This window comes from Carcharhinus amblyrhynchos, chromosome 8 (assembly GCF_965287045.1).
Source record: "Carcharhinus amblyrhynchos chromosome 8, sCarAmb.v2.hapA, whole genome shotgun sequence".
Taxonomy (NCBI): Eukaryota; Metazoa; Chordata; class Chondrichthyes; order Carcharhiniformes; family Carcharhinidae; genus Carcharhinus; species Carcharhinus amblyrhynchos.
Window position 1 is genome coordinate 75,064,825 of NC_137331.1, and position 19,125 is coordinate 75,083,949.

Below are 19,125 nucleotides of genomic sequence, written 5' to 3' on the forward strand. Positions count from 1 at the left end.
CTCCTTAAAGATCCTCCACTGCTCCTCAACAGACCCTCCCTCCAACACGCTCCCCCAGTCCACATTCGCCAATTCTCTCATCCTACCGTACTCCCCTCTATTCAAACAAAGGACACGTGTCCGGGAACCCACTTTCTCCTCCTCCATCTGCACCAGAAACTCCACCATACAATGATCACTCTCCCCAAGAGGATCCTTCACCACAAGGTCCCTAATTCTACCCGCCTCATTACCAGATCTCAGCACCAGATCCAAGATAGCTCGCTCCCTCGTCGGCTCCAACACACACTCTGTCCTCTGAAAGACTGCATTCTCCCTATGAATCTTATTAGCTGGTTAGGAATCCTCTTCACCATCTGAGAATTGTTGACATAACTGGATCATGTTCCCTCTTGTGCCTTGCCATCTTACCAAGCCAGTTTTAAGACAAAAAACAGAAAATGCTTGAAAATCTCAGCACATTTGACAGTAACTGCAGAGAGAATAGAGCAAACATTTAGAGTCTGGGTGGCCCTTTGTCAGAGCTGAAACCTTGAGCCAGAAGAGAGAAAATACATTTGGTGTTTGATATTTGATTTAGATTTTGAAAGCGTGTCAACTGTTAACTTTAAAAATCATTTTTTACAACTACATATGGACATTAACATAAATGTTCCTAGGTAATTCTAAGTTAAACAAAACTTAACATTGAGCTATATAAGGAGGCATTAGGACAGTTGACTAAAACTATGGTCAAATAAATAGTTATTAAGCAACTTGGAGAGAAGCAAAGGTGCTTAAAGAAAGAATTCAAGTTTTATTTTAGTCAGCTGAATCCATGGCTCCTAATGGTGGGGTGATTAAAATCTGTGCTCAAAAGGCCAGGATTGGAAGCGCATAGCGATCTGATAAAATTTATAGAGCTGGCGGAAGACATGGTGAAGAGTAAGTCCATGGAGGAATATGAAAACGAATGAGAGCCTTAATATCATGACTGCTCAGAATTTATTTGGAGGAAATTTGATTATTCGATACTGGATATTGGATAGAGCGTGGAGGAGTTGAAAGAGGTAATGGTGAAGTAGGAAATGCTTGTCAGCAATGGCTGAGCAAGCTACTCAGTTCAAGTGCAATTAAGGATGGGCAAAAAATGATGGTTTTGCCAATGATACCCACATCCTATGAAATAATATAAACAAAACACTATAGGATGCCATGTAGCATCATGAAAAGTTTGGAAATACTTGCAAGTAAGGCTAGAGCACAGTGCACTCAGTCATTTTGTGAACAGTGAGACTATGATGTGCTTCTGTCAACAGCGAATTATTCCACAAGATATTTAGCACAGTCCAAAACTTCATTGGATATCTGGCTTATGGCCACCGTATTGTCAGTACTGTCTTGGCAATGTTGGGACAGATTCCTTTGAATTAATCTACTTGATGAATCCATTTGGTTGGGCCTCTTCCTTATTTCCATCATTGTAAATCCTGACACCTTTCCAGAACAGCAGCAGGTGTTTGGAATATGCTCAATGGGCAGCAATGTCTAAATTTCACTGTACCAAATAAGAGATTAAAGAAAAACATAATTTGCGAGCAGTAATTCCCAGTCTCTGATGGGATCTCAATCTCAGTGAGATTTTGAGTGTGCTACCTTGTTGAGATAGTCACTGTATTTCTTCTATTCATTCATGGGCATTTAAGAGTCGACCACAATCCTGTGGATCTGGAGTCACGTACAGGCTAGACCAGGTAAGGACAATAGATTTCCTTCCGTATAAGGTGTTAGTGAACCAGAAAGATTTTTATGACAATGGTTTCATGGTCATCATTAAACTTTCAATTCCAGATTTTTTTAATTGAACTTCACCATCTGCTGTGTTGGGACTCAAATTCGGGTTGCCAGAACATTACCTGGATGTCTCAATTACTAGTCCAGCAACAATACTACTACGCCACTTCTTCCCTAATGTTGGGAATTCCTACACAGTCTGGGTAGTTCACTTGGTAGATAATGGGACTCTTAATCCCATGGTCATTGTTTTGAATCTTACATAGGTAAAGTTTTCCTTAAATATTTTTATTCAAAGTACTTTATTTTTATCTTGAATGTTGCAATCCAATCTCCAAATTGGAAGTTGAAGTTGGGAATCTGTTACTGAAATGTCCTGATTATAAATCTTCACAATTTGCTGAATCATAAGCTTGTTTTACAGAGTGAACAATTGAAAAATGATGGGTAGTGAACTGGATACAAGAAATTGCAATTGGTTAAGGAATGCATAGAGCTGAAAATGGGAAACCTGAGATTTATTGTTTGTCAAGCCAACCTGTTTGTTTTATTGGATGTAACTGACAGACTACAACTGCACATCTACAGAAAATGCTCTCCCTAGTGTTGTGGTACCAATAAACATAGCTTATTCCCAAATGCAACAGCATTCTTCTCCACAGTATCAATAATTCACCTGTTGGTCAGCAAGTTAGAAGTCAGAGCTTCCGAGGTAACTGAGAATGGATTCACACCTCACATTTGTTGGCATATGTGATTTAAAACAAAATTCTTGTGCTCAACTTCACTGCATTAGATTTGGTTGTTATTTCTTATGTGATCCTCGATTCTGTCAGTTGCTTCATCTGATAAGATGAACTTACGCTGCCTAAAGCAGTTGCTAGCGGATTCTGGTTTTACACATGAGCTTCAACTGAGCTCCACAATTGTTTGCTTACAATGATTTTAGTCAAATTGCAGCCATTCCTCTAAAAAGCATCAGTCCATGCATTTCCAGTCACTCTAGGTAAAGTAACAGTACACAAAAATATACTAGGGTTTTTTTGCATCTTAGCACTGTTTTCTTTCTCAGTGTAACACTAGTGCAACCTATGGTGGTAATTTGTTGCATGCCTTATTTTTCCCCTGAGCACCTTTTGTAAAAACCCAGCACCTTGAGTGTTTCTAAAATGTTTCATCTGTATTTAAACAGTATCTTCAAGCTCTCAATGAAATCGAATTTCAGCAAATTAGGAGTAGCAAGCTATTTAATCCCTCATGCCTGCCCTGCCATTTAATAATATGGCTGATATGATCAAACCTCCTCTGGATCTTATTGCAATACATTGACCTGTCATTCTTTTAAATTCTGCTTCCTGTTAGCCAGTCAATCACTATCTATTTTAATATGTCACCCCCTTTGCCATGTGCTCTTCTGTCGTATCCTCTGATGTGGCATCTTATGAAAACCCTTTCGGACTTGATTGTGAGGCAGTTTTTATAACCATTCCTCTGTTTCCTGGCAACATAGTTGACAGCAAACTCTTTGCTGATTTTATTCACCTTTTCTAGAAAACATTGCTACCCCGGAAAGTTAGGTGCTTTAACCTGTTGGAATACAAATCAGATTTTCTTGGCCAGGATCATTTTAGAACATAACATAAGAAATAGGAGCAGGAGTAGGCCATCTAGCCCTTCGAGCCTGCCCTGCCATTCAATAAGATCATGGCTGATCTGTTGTGGCTCAGTTTTTGGCTTGAGAATTCAAGTTATTCAACAGTTGAATGTAATAAGGCCTGGAGTTACTGCATGATTACCACCAGCTTAATCTGGATGGATTTAAGTGAGTGCATTATTTTAAGCACGAGCGGGTTATGTCCATAACCACTTCACCCCGGAGTATCTGTGAACTTTTGTGCTGACTCAGCAATTCCTTCCTCCAAAGTAGTTTCCCATCCTTAAAATTGGCTATGCCTCTCAGCTGGCAATGGTGAGTTTCCATCAATAGTGCCTGTTCTGTGGAGTGTTGAATCACTAAATATGCACAGATCTTAGATGCATGGGCATCTTTGTTCATCATTAATCACTTTTCCACCAGTCAATCGAAGCCAATTAAAAAACAAGACCAAGAACATTAAATCACTAACTGATCTGCACTGCTTTCATGCCAGCTAATTAAATTAAAACATTGAGTTCACACTCCTTTTCACTAGTGGATGCTCTGTTCTAATCTTAGTTATTTTATTGCTTGATTGCACTCATTCATGGGAAATTAAACCCTATTCTGTGTTCCATTTTGCTACTTGTCTCTGAATTCTACATGTTTGAACCTAATCATGAGTCTGCTATGTGGTACCTTTGCCAGAATTCTACCGCCCTGCCTGTCATAAGAACATAAGAAATAGGAGCAGGAGTATGCCATCTAGCCCCTCGAGCCTGCCCCGCCATTCAATAAGATCATGGCTGATCAGTCGTGGCTCAGTTCCACATTCCCGCCCTCTCCCCATAACCCTTAATCCCCTTGCCTATCAAAAACCTATCAACCTGCATCTTAAAAATATTGAGCGAGGCAGCCTCCACCACTTCAACGGGCAGAGAATTCCAGAGATTCGCCACCCTTTGAGTGAAGAAGTTCCTCCTCAACTCCGTTCTAAACCGCCCCCCCTTTATCCTGAGGCTGTGCCCTGTAGTCCTACTGTCCTTTCTGAGCGGGAAGAGCCTCTCCACCTCTATCCTATCCATCCCATTCATCATCTTATACGTCTCAATGAGATCTCCCCTCATTCTTCTAAACTCCTAATGAGTACAAGCCTAGTTTATTCAGCCTCTCCTCATAGTTCAACCCCCTCAACTCTGGAATCAGCCTAGTAAACCTCCTCTGCACTCCCTCCAAGGCCAAAATATCCTTACGTAAGTGCGGCGACCAAAACTGCGCACACTACTCCAGCTGCGGCCTCACCAGTGCCCTGTACAGCTGCAGCAAGACCTCCCTACTTTTATATTCAATCCCCCTCGCTATGAAGGCCAGCATCCCATTAGCCTTCCTGACCACCTGCTGCACCTGCAGGCTGGGTTTTTGCGACTCATGCACAAGGACCCCGCGGTCCCTCTGCACCGTCGCATGCTGCAGTTTTTCGCCACCTAAGTAATAGTCCTTCCTACCAAAGTGGACAACCTCACATTTGCCAACATTAAATTCCATTTGCCAGTTCCTGGCCCATTCGCCCAACCTATCTAGATCCTTCTGCAGACTCTCCACACCCTCCGCACAATTTGCCGTTCCACCAATCTTGGTGTCATCAGCAAATTTCGACACCCTACACTCGGTTCCCTCCTCCAGATCATCTATATAAATGGTGAATAGCTGAGGCCCCAGCACCGACCCCTGGGGCACTCCACTAGTCACCAACCGCCAATCCAAATAGCACCCATTGACCCCCACTCTCTGCCTCCTATTTGACAGCCAATCCTCTATCCACGCTAACACCCTACCCCCAACTCCATGCCCCCTGACCTTCTGCAATAACCTCTTGTCATGGTAATTGGAGCAACTAGGGGCAGACCATGGGAAGGTCTGTTGACCTTGGGTGGGGTTTTTCTGTTTTTGATTGGGCAGGGTTGTAAAATCCCACCCTTGCTTTTGCAAATTTAAATATCTGCCACATTGGAATGGATGAAGGGAATAATATGGATGCGTTTAACGGGAATTTAAAGAAAATTTAGAAAGATGGGAATAGTTTGTTATGATAGATTTAGATGTGATACCTCCCTTCTCTAGAGTGGAGCAAAGGCCTCTTTCTGTGCTTTGTATATCCCTATCTAAGTGCAATTAATCTACTACGTTGCCCCGATCTACCCTTTCTGCGAATTCTTTGAAAAAGTAAATCAGGTTGGATGAGTACCCTCACTTTTGGAAGATATGATAATTGTCTTTTTTAGTTTCTTAGTTTTATATTACATTTTCACTGAAGTTAATTGGTATATAATTCCCTGAACTTGTTCCATCTCCCAATTTATGTAGGTATTATAGCTGTCCCTAATCCTTTCGCACCTATTCTACTTAATTTTAATGAAAATCTAATAGTGTTTCTGCTCCTTCTCCAGTTTATTTTGATATACATGGATGTAATCCATCAAGCCCAGGGCTTTTATTCTCGAAGCATTTTATCAAATTTCTCCCATTTTCTATCTTAATCTCTTCATCTTTATTGCACTATTTTAATGTCATGTCCACCGAGTTAGCCTCCTTGGTAAATACTGAAGAAAAATGGACAGGGTGCTGAAGAAGGCATTTGGCATGTTTGGTATCATTGGTCAGAACTTTGAACCCAGGAGTTGAGACGTCTTGTTGAAGTTGTACAAGACATTGGTAAGGCCACTTTTGGAACACTCTGTACATTTTTGGTCACCCTATTATAGAATATTATTTAACAAAGAGTGCAGAAAAGATTTACTAGGATGTTACTGGGATTTGATGGCTTGAGTTATGAGGAGAGGCTGGATAGACTGGGACTTTTTTCCCTGGAGTGTAGGAGGCTTAGGGGTGACCTTACAGAGGTCTGTTAAATAATGAAGGGCATAGATAAGGTAGACAGTCAACATCTTTTCCCAAAGGTAGGGGAGTCTAAAACTAGAGGGCATAGGTTTAAAGTGAGAGGAGAGAGGGGGGCGGGGGGGCTATTCTTTCTCACAGAGGGTGGAGAATGTCTGGAACAAGCTCCCAGAGGCAGTAATGGAGGCTGATACAATTCTGTCTTTTAAAAAGCATTTAGACAGTTACATGGATAAGATGTCTATTCTAGAAGGATATGGGCCAAATGTGGGCACTTGGGAGTAGTTTAGTGGTTAAACACTGGGTGGCATGGACAAGTTGGGCCGAATGGCCTGTTTCCATGATGTAAACTTCTATGACTTCTAAAGTTATATTTGTGATTTTTTTTTTGTGGGCTTATGTGTATCCCTTAGTGGCCATATTATTCTGGTTTTTATTTTGTCTGTAGGATACTATATTTTTATAATCCTTGATAAATTAATTTTGTAGTTTCTCTGCCTTTTTGTTTTTTTTTCTTGTATTCATTTCCAGCTACTTCATCAATGTACTTAGTGTGTGACCTCTTTTGTTAGTTTCAATTTTGCCTTTATCCATGCTGTGTCATTATTGACTAGTTTATTCTTAGTGGGATATACTTCTCCGAGACTACTTATCATTATTTTAGTAGGGTGTAGCACATCTGTTACATTCTTTGTTTGGAAAGAGGACTTATAATCATAACTTACAAGACAGGAGGTGGTCAGTCGTCCAGCTGTTGTGCCTGTGCTGACTTTTCGAAAGCTGTGCTTGGTCTCACACCTCCCCATTTTTTCCATGGCTTTCTAAGTTGTCATTTTAGAAATGTTTCCCCTTGTAGGCAAGACCAGAACTAGTCATAAAAATAGGAATCACTGATAAACTCAATGGAACAATGAGAAGAAACTTATTTACCTAGAATGTGCTTTGAATGTGGAATGTGTTACCACAAGAAGTAGCTGAAATGAGTGTAATTGATACATTAAAGGGAAAGCTAGATAAGCGTGCGAAGGAGTGGGGAATAGAAGGAATCGTTGTGGGGGAGTTAGATAAATTGTGTAAGCATAGACATCACCATAGACTTGCGCTGAATGGCCAGTTTGTGGTGTTAATTCTCATAGGAATAATTTCATGTGTAAAGGTTTATAAAATTATAACTAATTATGAAATTAAATTTAATATTTTTTCCAATCTTTTTCAGGTCTCTTACTGTCATGTGTTATCCTTGTCTTATCCCAAAGAGCACTCTTCAGGCTATACGTGTTTGGATGTGTTGTTCTACTTGCTGCAACTTCTGTCCTAGTAAACTACTACACCACGCTCCACATAGATTTCTACAATGCCTACTACTCTGCAGTGTTTGGGATACAACTGCTACCACGCAATGGCCCAACATTGTGGTTGGCCCTTACTGCAGTTCAGCTCACAATTGGTATTGGGTATGCAACATTACTGAGCATTCCATCAGTGTTTTCTGCATTGACCATGGTAAACTTCCTACTGCCTATACTAGGCCTGGCCTTGGAGTTACCAGAAGATATTCAGAATCTGTTAGTTGCCTTCTCGGGCATGTATATAACAGCACAGACTGTATTTTATGTAACTCTGAATTTAAAATGGTTTTATTATACAATAAGATATGTTTATTTGCTGGTACGTCACATGTATCGTATATATGGATTACAAGTTATTGTGGAGGACACGTGGAAGAGGATTCGTTTTCCTGACGTATTGAGGGTTTTTTGGTTGACTCGGCTAATGGCACAAGCCATTATTTTAGTTTATGTTGTTAAAGTAACGCAAGGTGATTCAGAGAAAAAAAGCTACTTTATTTCCTGGAGTGACAGCTGGGAAGTACTTTGCAGTCTCATAATAAGTGGGTGTGACTCCACCTTGACTGTCCTGGGGATGAGTGCAGTCATTTCATCGTTAGCACACTATTTGGGACTTGGAATCTTAGCCTTCATTGGGTCTACCGAGGAGGAAGATAAACGCTTGGGGTTTGTGGCCCCAGTTTTATTTTTCATTTTGGCTCTGCAGACAGGTTTGAGTGGGTTGGAACCTGAAGAAAGACTAGTTCGCCTCAGTCGCAACATGTGCCTTCTGTTGACTGCAATCTTGCATTTCATTCATGGAATGACGGACCCTGTGCTAATGTCACTTAGTGCCTCCCATGTTTCCTCCCTCAGAAGACACTTGCCTGTCCTCATGGTTTCCATTAGCCTTTTCATTCTTCCAATTGTACTCAGCTGCACCTTGTGGCAGGTCCACACACTGAACACTTGGCTGTTTGCTGTGACAGCATTCTGTGTTGAATTGTGCTTAAAAGTAATTGTTTCCCTTACTGTGTACACTCTGTTTATAATTGATGGATACTACAATGTGTTATGGGAAAAGTTAGATGATTACATTTACTATGTTCGTTCAACAGGCAATGTTATTGAGTTCATTTTTGGAGTGATAATGTTTGGAAATGGAGCTTACACAATGATGTTTGAATCAGGTAGTAAAATTCGTGCCTGTATGATGTGCTTACATGCTTACTTTAACATTTATTTGCAAGCTAAAAATGGATGGAAAACATTTATAAACCGGAGGACTGCAGTTAAGAAAATTAACTCCCTTCCAGAAGTAAGAGGCAACAGGTTGCATGATATTGGTGATGTGTGTGCAATTTGTTACCAAGAGTTCACCACTTCAGCACGTATCACACCTTGCAATCATTATTTCCATGCCCTTTGTTTGCGCAAGTGGTTGTACATTCAGGATACGTGTCCTATGTGCCATCAGGGAGTGTACATTGAGGATAACCAGAATGAAAGCACAGTATTTGTCAATAACTATGGTAATGTTCCACAGCACCAACCTGTAGTGGAAAACTTGGTGGTGGCGGCTGCTGCTGTTGATGCTGACAGTGATCTCAATGAAGACAATGACAGCATTGAGTATGATGAAGAAGAATGGACAACTCAAAATGGAAATGCAGGACTGGAGGATGAGTACCTCGATGATGATACAGATGCAAGTGATGAGTGAGGCGCAACAAGTGATTGCGGAGAAGTTGCAACTTTTAAAACAAAGACTGCCAATCAAACATCAGGGAAGAAAGTGATTTTTTTCTTTTGCTTAGGTGATTGTTAAAAGTTATGTCAGACCAGTGATGAGAGAGGGTTAGGAAATAAACTACATTCCACTTATCACTGGCGTGCAGAATAGACAAAGCACAACAGCTGTGAAAAGACACTGGTTATGGACATGTAATGGTTTTCAGCCAACTTATTTATTATGACCTGCTGTTGTACTGTTTACCTCTTAAAATTGCTGGCCTCTTGTTCGACCGTAAATTTGTGTATACTGTACATGAAATAAAAGTTTGACTTACATAAAATTCTTTAATAAAGTTGCTGGGTGTGTTTAACATAATTGAAGTTACATGTGATTAAATTAATACGAGCCTCTTCAGGAACCTGTTTGATATTAAAGAAAGGATCTTGCATGCGTATTGATTTGATTTTTCCCTACTTTTCCAAAGAGGAGAATCGTGTTGTGTCACAGCTCCACAAATACCTTGTGCAGGTTGACTTCTGCATGGACTGAAAGGGCAAGTATTAGTGAGCCGTTGAAGAAACTATACCAAAGGGCACTGACCAATGCTCAAGAGCAGGAACCCTTGGATTCTGCTTTCAGCCCAGTATTGCTGAGATGAATTATAGCATCTGCCACTATTCCAACTGGAAACAACTAAACAGTGCAGACAGGATTGAACTTGTGATCTTATTGCTTCATAGAATTTTGTACAAGATTTTCTGTGTTGACCTGCAAAACCCTTGGAAGACGCAACACACTGTTCAAAAAAGAAAAGAAATAACCTGGTGCTCTTCTTGTTTGTCACTTTTTCTCTTCCTGCTGCCAGTGGTGTTTTGTAAGCTAGCGGTTATTAACTGGGGATCCACAGGTTCCGAGGTGTGCATGAGAAGGTCTCAATGGGTCCACCAAAGATAATTCCTGTAGCCAGTTTAGGAACATTGCTGAAGTGACATGTAGGTCTACTGTGCAAACTGCAACTTAACCTCAAACGTTCTTGGGCATTAATCCCCATGTTGTCAAGATGGTGTTCAGTCTAGGGATGTGTTCTGCCCTGTTCTTTTGTAACAGGCAAAGGAGAAATGAGCTGATGCAGCTATCAATGCGATTGGTCCCATCACCATTTTACGATACTTTGCCAACCTTGGTGATAGTTTACCATCAGTATAACTCTAGCAACCTTTGCAAAAGATTGAATTTGAAGAGACTTCCACCACTCAGACTGTCAACTTTATGACAGCTCTTGCAACCTCAGAACCAACCTACAACTTCAATAATACTCTACGATCTTCAACAGAATTCTACCAACCTCAACCACAGTTTACTAACTTCAGTATCAGTTCTCTTAACTTCAACAATCCTACCAAGTGCAGGACAAATTGTATAAAAAAAAAGGATTAATTTGTGACTTTATACCTCCATATCTTAACACAATTGTTGCTCAATACCAGCAATAGGTTTCATTAAGTAAAATAAAAATTTTTAATTGAAAAAATTATAAAGTGGAGGGTTTTGGGGTGTCATGAGTAAAATGATTAAGAACTGCTGTTGTAGGTTACTTGGAGCATAGACCTGGCCTTGGGTGAATATGTGGCACCCTCTGAAGTGGTTGGCCTTCAGTTGCCAAGTAATTGCAGTTGCATGTATAATGTTTGCTAACGTAACATTTATAAACCTATCATTGATTTTGAAAATGTTGTTTTCTAATTCCCACCCAATTCTCACCTTGTAGCTTACCATTTTAGACATTTAGCATATACAGCACAAACAGGCAATTTATCCCTTCTACAACTTAAGACACCCTTCCCCTATCCTATTTATTTCATAGTGACCTTTCAGCATATCTTATTTCATTTTCTAGCATGTACTTGTTGTTCTGCTATGCCTCAACTATTGCCTGTGTTGAGGAGCTGCATATTCTTGTTTCTCTTGCTCTACCATTATTTTTTTCAGGTAACATCCCCTAAGAGGTCATTGGCAACCATGGATTGCCATGGGACATTCAGTTTTCAAAGCTCTTCAGAACAAAGTCATGATTTCTTATTACATGTCCAAGAAATTTCAATTGTCTCTTCCTGATCTTGATCAGCAGTGTTCCCTTGGCGTCAGATTTTGCTAGGACTTCTGCATTGGTTGAGTGGTTTGTCTAAAATATCTTCATTAGTCACCTCAAAAGCCACACTTCTTCAACCTCAATTCTTTGCTTCACTGACACTTGCTTCTATATATCAAAATTGGTGTGATGTTGCATTCCAGTGTTCTCAGCTTTGTTTTAACGAATTTTTTTACTTTATAAAATGCATCTGTGGCCATTCCCATAAGACTTATTTCTTGGTTGCACTTTGTCTGATAACATATTTCCTAGGTAACAACATTTATTAACTTGTATGACCTTTCATTCTTCACTGTCACCTTGCACTTGGTGTGACATTTTGTTCATTACTGGACATGTTTGACAATTTATTCACAGCCTTCCTCACTTTCACCCACAACTCAATCCAAAATCTTTTGCAGTTTCTGTTAAGAGTCTTATTTCCTTTATAGAATTTATTAATGACACCTAGTTTTGGATTGCTCCACAAGCACTAACATTCTCTATCTAACCCATTACCACGCTTCACTACAGGTCCCAACCAGTTCTATCTTTCTAAAGTTGTAATCTCAGTTCTGGTCCCATCCTTGTGAATCTCTTCCTGTACCTCCGCTGTATGGTTATGGGCTTTCCACTGTTGTCCATTATCAGCCCACTGACTTCCATTCAAATTCCTGTAGAGTTTATTTCTATGTCATCACTGCCTTTGCTGTTATGTTTCTACTTTCCACGTCAGGGCTTCAGGAATGTCTGTTATCATCATGTGAGTTCCTGTCACAGTGATCACCAAGACCGTTGACCAGCTTCATGCTGTTTCTCATGATCCAGCTCTTTCTCAACTGTTCGCATCTTCCACTTCAGAGACCATAATAATTGTAGAAAATGTAAAGATTCACACTTGTTGAGTTACATTACCAGGATACAGATTTTTTACTCTGCACTTTGACATTAATTTTGGTGTGACTTCAGACTGCAATGCTTATTCACTTAAAATTCATTTTTATGGGATGTGGGTGTCGCTGGCTGGGCCAGCATTTATTGCTCATCCCTAACTGCCCTCCATTTCAGAGGGCACTTGAGAGTCAACCATAGCGCTGTGGGTCTGGAGTCACAGAGGCCAGGCCAGGTAAGGACTGCATGTTTCTTAAAGGACATTAGTGAACCAGATGGGTTTTTACAATAATTGACAATGGTTTAATGGTCATCATCAGACCCTTAATTCCAGATTCTTATTGAATTTAAATTTCGTCATCTGCCTTGTTCAGATTTGAACCCTGGTCCCTAGAGCATAACTCTGGGTCTCTGGATTACTCATCTGATGATATTCCACTATTCCCCTGTCTCCCCATAAGTCATAAATTTTTTGTATTAGTCACATTCATACTGCAATTAAGTCACTGTGAAAATCCTCTAGTTGCCACACGTTGGTGCCTATTCAGGCACACTAGGGGAGAATTTAGTGTGGCCAGTTCACCTTACCACATATCTTTGGACTGAGGGGAAACCAGAGCACCCCGAGGAAACATATGTAGCCACAGAGAATATGCAAATATCATACAGATGGTGACCCAAACTGGGAATTGAACCTTGGTGCTGTGAGGCAGCAGTGCTAACCACTATGCCACCATGCCCATTGTTTAGTTTTTGATATGACAGATGTATTTATATTATGCTGGCTTCAGCTTTTGGCTATATCTGACCAATTATTCATCTATAAGCTACTGAATTGCTGAGTCTAACTTTGTCCTTGCTCAACATCTGCTTGTGTAATTTCTAACAATTTGCTGTATGGTAAAAATGAGCAAGAACTCTCATCATTATCTCTCCTAATCCAATAAATAATATTGGAATTTTTTTTTGCAGTTCGAACACCATCACAGATTACGTTCTGAAGAAGTCTCATTGGACTTGAAACGTTAACACACACTCTCACTCACTCACTCTCCAGACATATTGCCAGATCTGTTGGGTTTATCCAGCACTCTGTTTTCCTAGGACTTCTTTTGTTCATATGGCTCTGCTATTCACTGGATTCGCTTAAACCATTATGGAAAGCTAAAGCCTAAGATTTTTATTCCAGGACCAGATTTTGAAAGGTCTTTGTTGAAAAGATGGAGTTGCCCCATAGCTACTTAATAATGTAGATTATACTGTCAATTAAAGAAAAATGAAGACATCTGAAAATAGTATGTATTTGCTCATACAGAAAACAAGATGCAAATTTTGGTTCAGCTGGCATCACTCTTGTCTGAGTTGAAAGATTATGTTTTTAAGTCCCATATCTGGGTGTAGGTTTGTGTAGGTACATCGATGTGGTACTGCATTGTCAGATTTAATTCTTCAGATAAGACATTGTCTTGATTCCTGTAGTTCAAATGAATGTTGAGGAATCCATAGTTCAAAAAAAAAGCAGGGAATTATTCTGGTGTTATAGAATCACTACAGTGCAGGAGGAGGCCATTCGGTCCATCGACTTTGTGCCAACTTTGACAGAGCATCTTATCCAGGCCCACTCCCCCTGCCATATCATAACCCTACATACTTGCCATGGCTAGGACTAGGTATAACTTAATTAACCATTGTTTCTGTTCCATCATTCGTGACTGATCTGTGACCTAACTCCACATACCTGAATTTTTTTCCACTATCTTTAATAGTTTTGGTTAAAATATTTTAGCAATTTCAGATTTAGAATAATCTAAAAGTTGACATTTGCTGAAGAGTTCCAAAATACTTCTACATGTATGTGTACCTCTGAAAGCTATGGCTCTATTTTTTAAGCTGTATCCTAAACCTGGATTCCCCCACCAGCTTAATTTCTCTTTAACTACCTCATCAGTTTCCCTTAGTATCCTGTAAATTTGGTTCAAATCACCCTTAACTTCTGTATTCCAGCATGCAATTCTAGTTTGTGTAATTTTCCTTATAATTTAACCCTTTTGAGTTGAGAGATAATTTTGCTAAATCTATGCTACACTCCCCCAGGCCAATATTTGCTTCTTATGGTCAGGTGCCCAGAACTATTTTCAATAATATGTGATCTAATTGGTGTCTTCTATTGCTGTAGTATAATAGCAACCCTATGTGTTCTAGATATAAAGTCCAGCATTTCATTAGCTATCTTGAATATGTTTTACTTATCCATTCACAACATTTTACTGTTTTATGTACATAGACCCCAAAGTCTTGCCCTCCATTGTTTCTAGCATTTCACCATGGAATAAGTAGCATGAAGACAGCTGGAGGGAGTACAGCATCAACAGTTGAACCTAAGTGAGAGGGAATTGTGACACTTTTAAAGTTGATTTCTTTCTGAAATCTAGTCAAGTGTTGTATTAGCATTTGATGTAACATTAGTTTCTTTCAGGCTTAATCTGATTGTACAGCTGCTACTATGAGCTAATTAAGTGGTTAGTCAGAACTGGTTCCTTAATCAACAGGGCTGGAATCAAGTCTTTAGAATTCCAGCTAGTATAAAGTCTTTGCTAATGTATGGAATACAACTTTGACAGAATACAGTGTTGATAGCTCTGACTGAACTCTGGAATTTGGTGAGTGAGGGAAGAGGTGCTGTTCAATAGAACAAGGAATGGTCTGAAAGAGGGAGCAGGACACAGTATGACCTGGGAGCAAAAGTCCAAAGGCATTAATTAGGATAGCAGGTAGGTAATTGGTGAGTCATGAGTCGTAATGTTTATTTTTCTCAGTTTAATACTGAGAAGATATAAGCACTCTTATAGATTGGCTTGTTAACATGCCTATACAACAGTTGAGTGATATTTCTATACAGGGTTGGAGGATCTTGCCTAATGTGAAATAAAGAGTGCAATTCTAAAGGAGATGTTTAGCCAAGGGACCTGGGTGACATGACAATGCTTTGATTTAATTTATTGTTTCTTTCTCACTGGCATGTACCTTTTCTGAATATTCTGAAATATTTCCTTAAATGTCTGTTGCTGTATCTCTACTGATCTATCCTTCAATTTATTTTTCCAGTTCAACTTAACCAGGTCTGTCTTAATCCCCTCACTTTGATTTGATTTATTACTGTCACATGTATTATATAGTGAAAAGTATTGTTTCTTGCATGCTATACAAACAAAACATACTGCTTGCAGAGAAGGAAAAGAGAGTGCAGAATGTAGTACAGTCATAGGGTGTAGAGAAAGATCAACTTAATGAAAGGTACGTCCATTCAAAAGTCTAACGGCAGCAGGGAAAAAGCTGTTCTTGAATCGGTTGGTATGTGACCTCAAACTTTTGTATCTTTTTCCCTGGTGGAAGAGAAAATGTATGGGGTTCTTAATTATGCTGGCTGCTTTGCCAAAGTAGTGGGAAATGTAGACAGAGTCAATGGATGGGAGGCTGGTTTGTGTGATGGATTGGGCTACGTTCACGACCTCTTGAGGTTTCTTGCAGTCTTGGGCAGACCAGAAGCCATACCAAGCAATGATGCAACCAGAAAGAGTGCTTTCTATGGTGCATCTGTAAAAGTTAGAGATGTAGCTTAACTGCTAAATTTCCTTAAGTCTTCTGAGAAAGTAGAGGTGTTGGTGGGCTTTCTTAACTATGGTATTGACATGGGGGGACCAGGACAGGTTGATGATTTGGCCACCTAAAAACTTGAAGCTCTCAATCCTTTCTATTTCATCCCCAATTGATATAGACACGGATATTCTCTCGACTTCCTGAAGCCGATGACAAGCGTCTTCATTTTGTTGACATTGAGGCAGAGATTATTGATGCCACACCAGTTCACCAGATTCTCTACCTCATTCATGGACTCTGTCTCATCATTGTTTGAGAACTGTCCCACTACGTTGGTGTCATCAGCAAACTTGAAAATTTGAATCGAACTGTGCCTTTAAGAATGTATTTTAGTCATGTTTCTTGTGCAAGATCTGTTCTGTGCACTCGGTGCCATTTAGTCTGGATCCAAAAGCATGGTATTACTGCAGCAACATAATTGATCTTCATGTGTTTGTTTTGATCTGAACTAATGCAGGGTTCTGTTTTTTTTCTCTGGGATATTCCAGAGTGGTGCTTAATTGGGTGGTAGACAGGTAAGGTAATATGGATGACTAGGCTTTCACAGAACGCAAGGCGGTCTGCTTTTTGGGATCCTTAGAGGTTGCTTTCTCTGTATCTCTTGCTCTGTCTGAAGTGGAGATAAGAATCTGCCAAGAAATAAGGCATTTTCTTAGTTTTTATTGTTTGGGGGTGATGCTTTCTTGGAGGTTGCTGCATGGGAATTAGAAGACAAGTGTCTGTCTGGATCACTCTACAGAAGTGTCAAAAGGCTGGAAATCCAGTGCCTATGTAAGCATCTTTAGTTTCTGTGCTAAGTAGTTCTCAAGAAGGGATTTATGTCCATGTGGGGATACTGCTGAATTGGAACAATAGAGATAGCTAGCTGTTAAAATTATATTTTGTCATGTTTAAAGTTTTGCTTTTTTATATTCTGTTTTTAAATAAAGTTTGTTTTGATAAAATCTTCCTAGTGGGTCACTCGAATCATACCTAGAGTGAAACATCTTACAATCACCCAAATGCCAAAATCAAATGTAAAAGTTAGGATCTAGGCTAATATAATAAAGCTTGGAGTTTCTGAATAGTCCTTAATGTTATATGTGCATAAGCCATTTGAAGGTGAAAGGACAGGTTGAAAGAGTGGTTAATAAAACATACAATGTATTTTTTATTAAAAAGGAGCTTATGTTGGACTTGTTCAGCTTCAGCTAAGTATTTTATCCAGTTTTGGGCACTGCATTACATCGTAGAGAAGCCAAAAAGATTTACAGGAATGGTTCCAGGCAAGAGGTACTTCAGTTACAAAGATAGATTGAAGAAGTTAAGACTTTTCGTTGGAGAAAAGAAGGCTGAGAGGAGATTTGTTAGGGGCATTCAAAATCACGAGAGGCCTGGAATGAATAGACAGGAAGAAATTGTTCCCATTCGTTGAAAGGATCAAGAACAAGAGGGCACAGATTGATTGGTGTAAAAAGCAAAAATGACATGGAAAAAAAAACTTAATCTGCAATGAGTTGTTAAGGTCTTGAATGCATGGCCAGAGTAAGTGGTGGAAGCAGATTCAATCAAGGCATTCAAATGAAAATTAGCTTGTTATCTGAAAAGGAAGACTATCAATTTCATGGGGGGTGGGGAGGGGGGCAGAGTGGGTGCATTCAGTAACTTGCTCATTCAGAGAGCCAGTGCACATACAAAGTGCCAAATGGTTCTGCAGCTCTGCAACAATACTGTGATTTTGTAAAAGTCCCATCAGAAAAAAAGGGAGACAGAATGCAGGAAATTATAGACCACTTAACCTGTCAGGAAAATGTTAGAATCCATTAAGAAAGTAATAGTAGTACATTTAAAAATCATGTGAGGCAATGCATTTTGGATGTTCTAATACAGATGGGAAATATACAGTAAATGGCAGAACCCTTAAGTACCAGTAGGCAGAGGGGTCTGGGTATACAGTTACACAGGTCACTGGCAGGTGAAGAAGGTGGTCAAGAAGGCATACGGCATGCTTGCCTTCATCAGCTGGGACATTGAGTTTAAAAATTGGCAAGTCATGTTGCAGCTTTACAGAACCCTTAGGCTGCACTTGTTCAAATTCTGGTTGCCACACTTTCAGAAGGATTTGGAGGCTTTGGAAAGGGTACAGAAAGCTTTACCAAGATGTTGCTTGGTGTGGAGGGCATTAGCTATGAGCAGACATTGGAGAAACTTGGTTTGTTCTCACTGGAACGACAGAGTTCGAGGAGTGACCTGGAAGTAGTCTACAAGATTGAGGGGCGTGGACAGAGTGGATAGTCAGAAGCTTTTTCTCAGGGTGGAACAGTCAATTACTAGGGGGCATAGGTTTAAGGTGTGAGGGGTAAAGTTTAAAGAAGATGTACAAAGCAGATTTTTTGTATCACAACTCTTTCCTGTTAGTTAACCAATCATCTATCTATGCCAAAACGCCAACATCATGAGCTCTTACTTTTTTGTGGCCTTTTGGAGATGAAAATACACATTTACTGGTTGTTCTTTATCAGCTCTGCTTGTTACATCATGATGGGATTTTGGGATAGATAGATGATTGGCTAACGAACAGAAAAGAGTTGGAATACAAAAAAAATGCTTTGTACATCCCCTTTAAAGAGGGTAGTGGGTGCCTGGAACTTGCTGCTGAGGGAGGTACTGGAAGCAGATACAATAGTGACTTTTAAGGGGTGTTTTGATAAATACATGACTAGGATGGGAATAGAGGGACATGGTCCCCAGAGAGGTAAGGGATTTTAATTCAGTCGAGGAGCATGGTGCAGGCTTGGCGGGCTGAAGGGTCTGTTCCTGTACTGTAATTTTCTTTGCCTGATTAACAAAGAACAGAGTTTTATGAAAGGTAAATGGTATTTGAAGAAATTATTTATTTGAGGATCTAACAAGCTGTTGATAAAGAAGAACCAGTAAATGCATATTTTCATTTTCAAAAGGCCATAAAAAAGTAACAAGCTCATGGTGTTGGGGTTTTGGCATAGATGATTGGCTAACAAGAATGAGAGTTGGGATACATAGATCATTTTCGACTTGGCAGACTATAACTAATTCAGCATTACAAGAATCAGTCTTGAACTAT

The 19,125-nt window shown here is 39.8% G+C and overlaps 1 protein-coding gene across 1 annotated transcript in view; it reads left to right on the top strand.

Annotated features, from left to right (window-relative positions):
• Nucleotides 1–9,742, top strand: part of rnf139 (ring finger protein 139) — a 30,443-nt gene extending 20,701 nt beyond the window's left edge. The window contains exon 2 of the mRNA XM_080194282.1: nucleotides 7,521–9,742. Coding sequence (XP_080050408.1) covers nucleotides 7,521–9,355 — 1,835 coding nt within the window. The 3' untranslated portion in view covers nucleotides 9,356–9,742. The remainder of the gene's footprint in view (nucleotides 1–7,520) is intronic.
• Nucleotides 9,743–19,125: the final 9,383 nt, after the last annotated feature.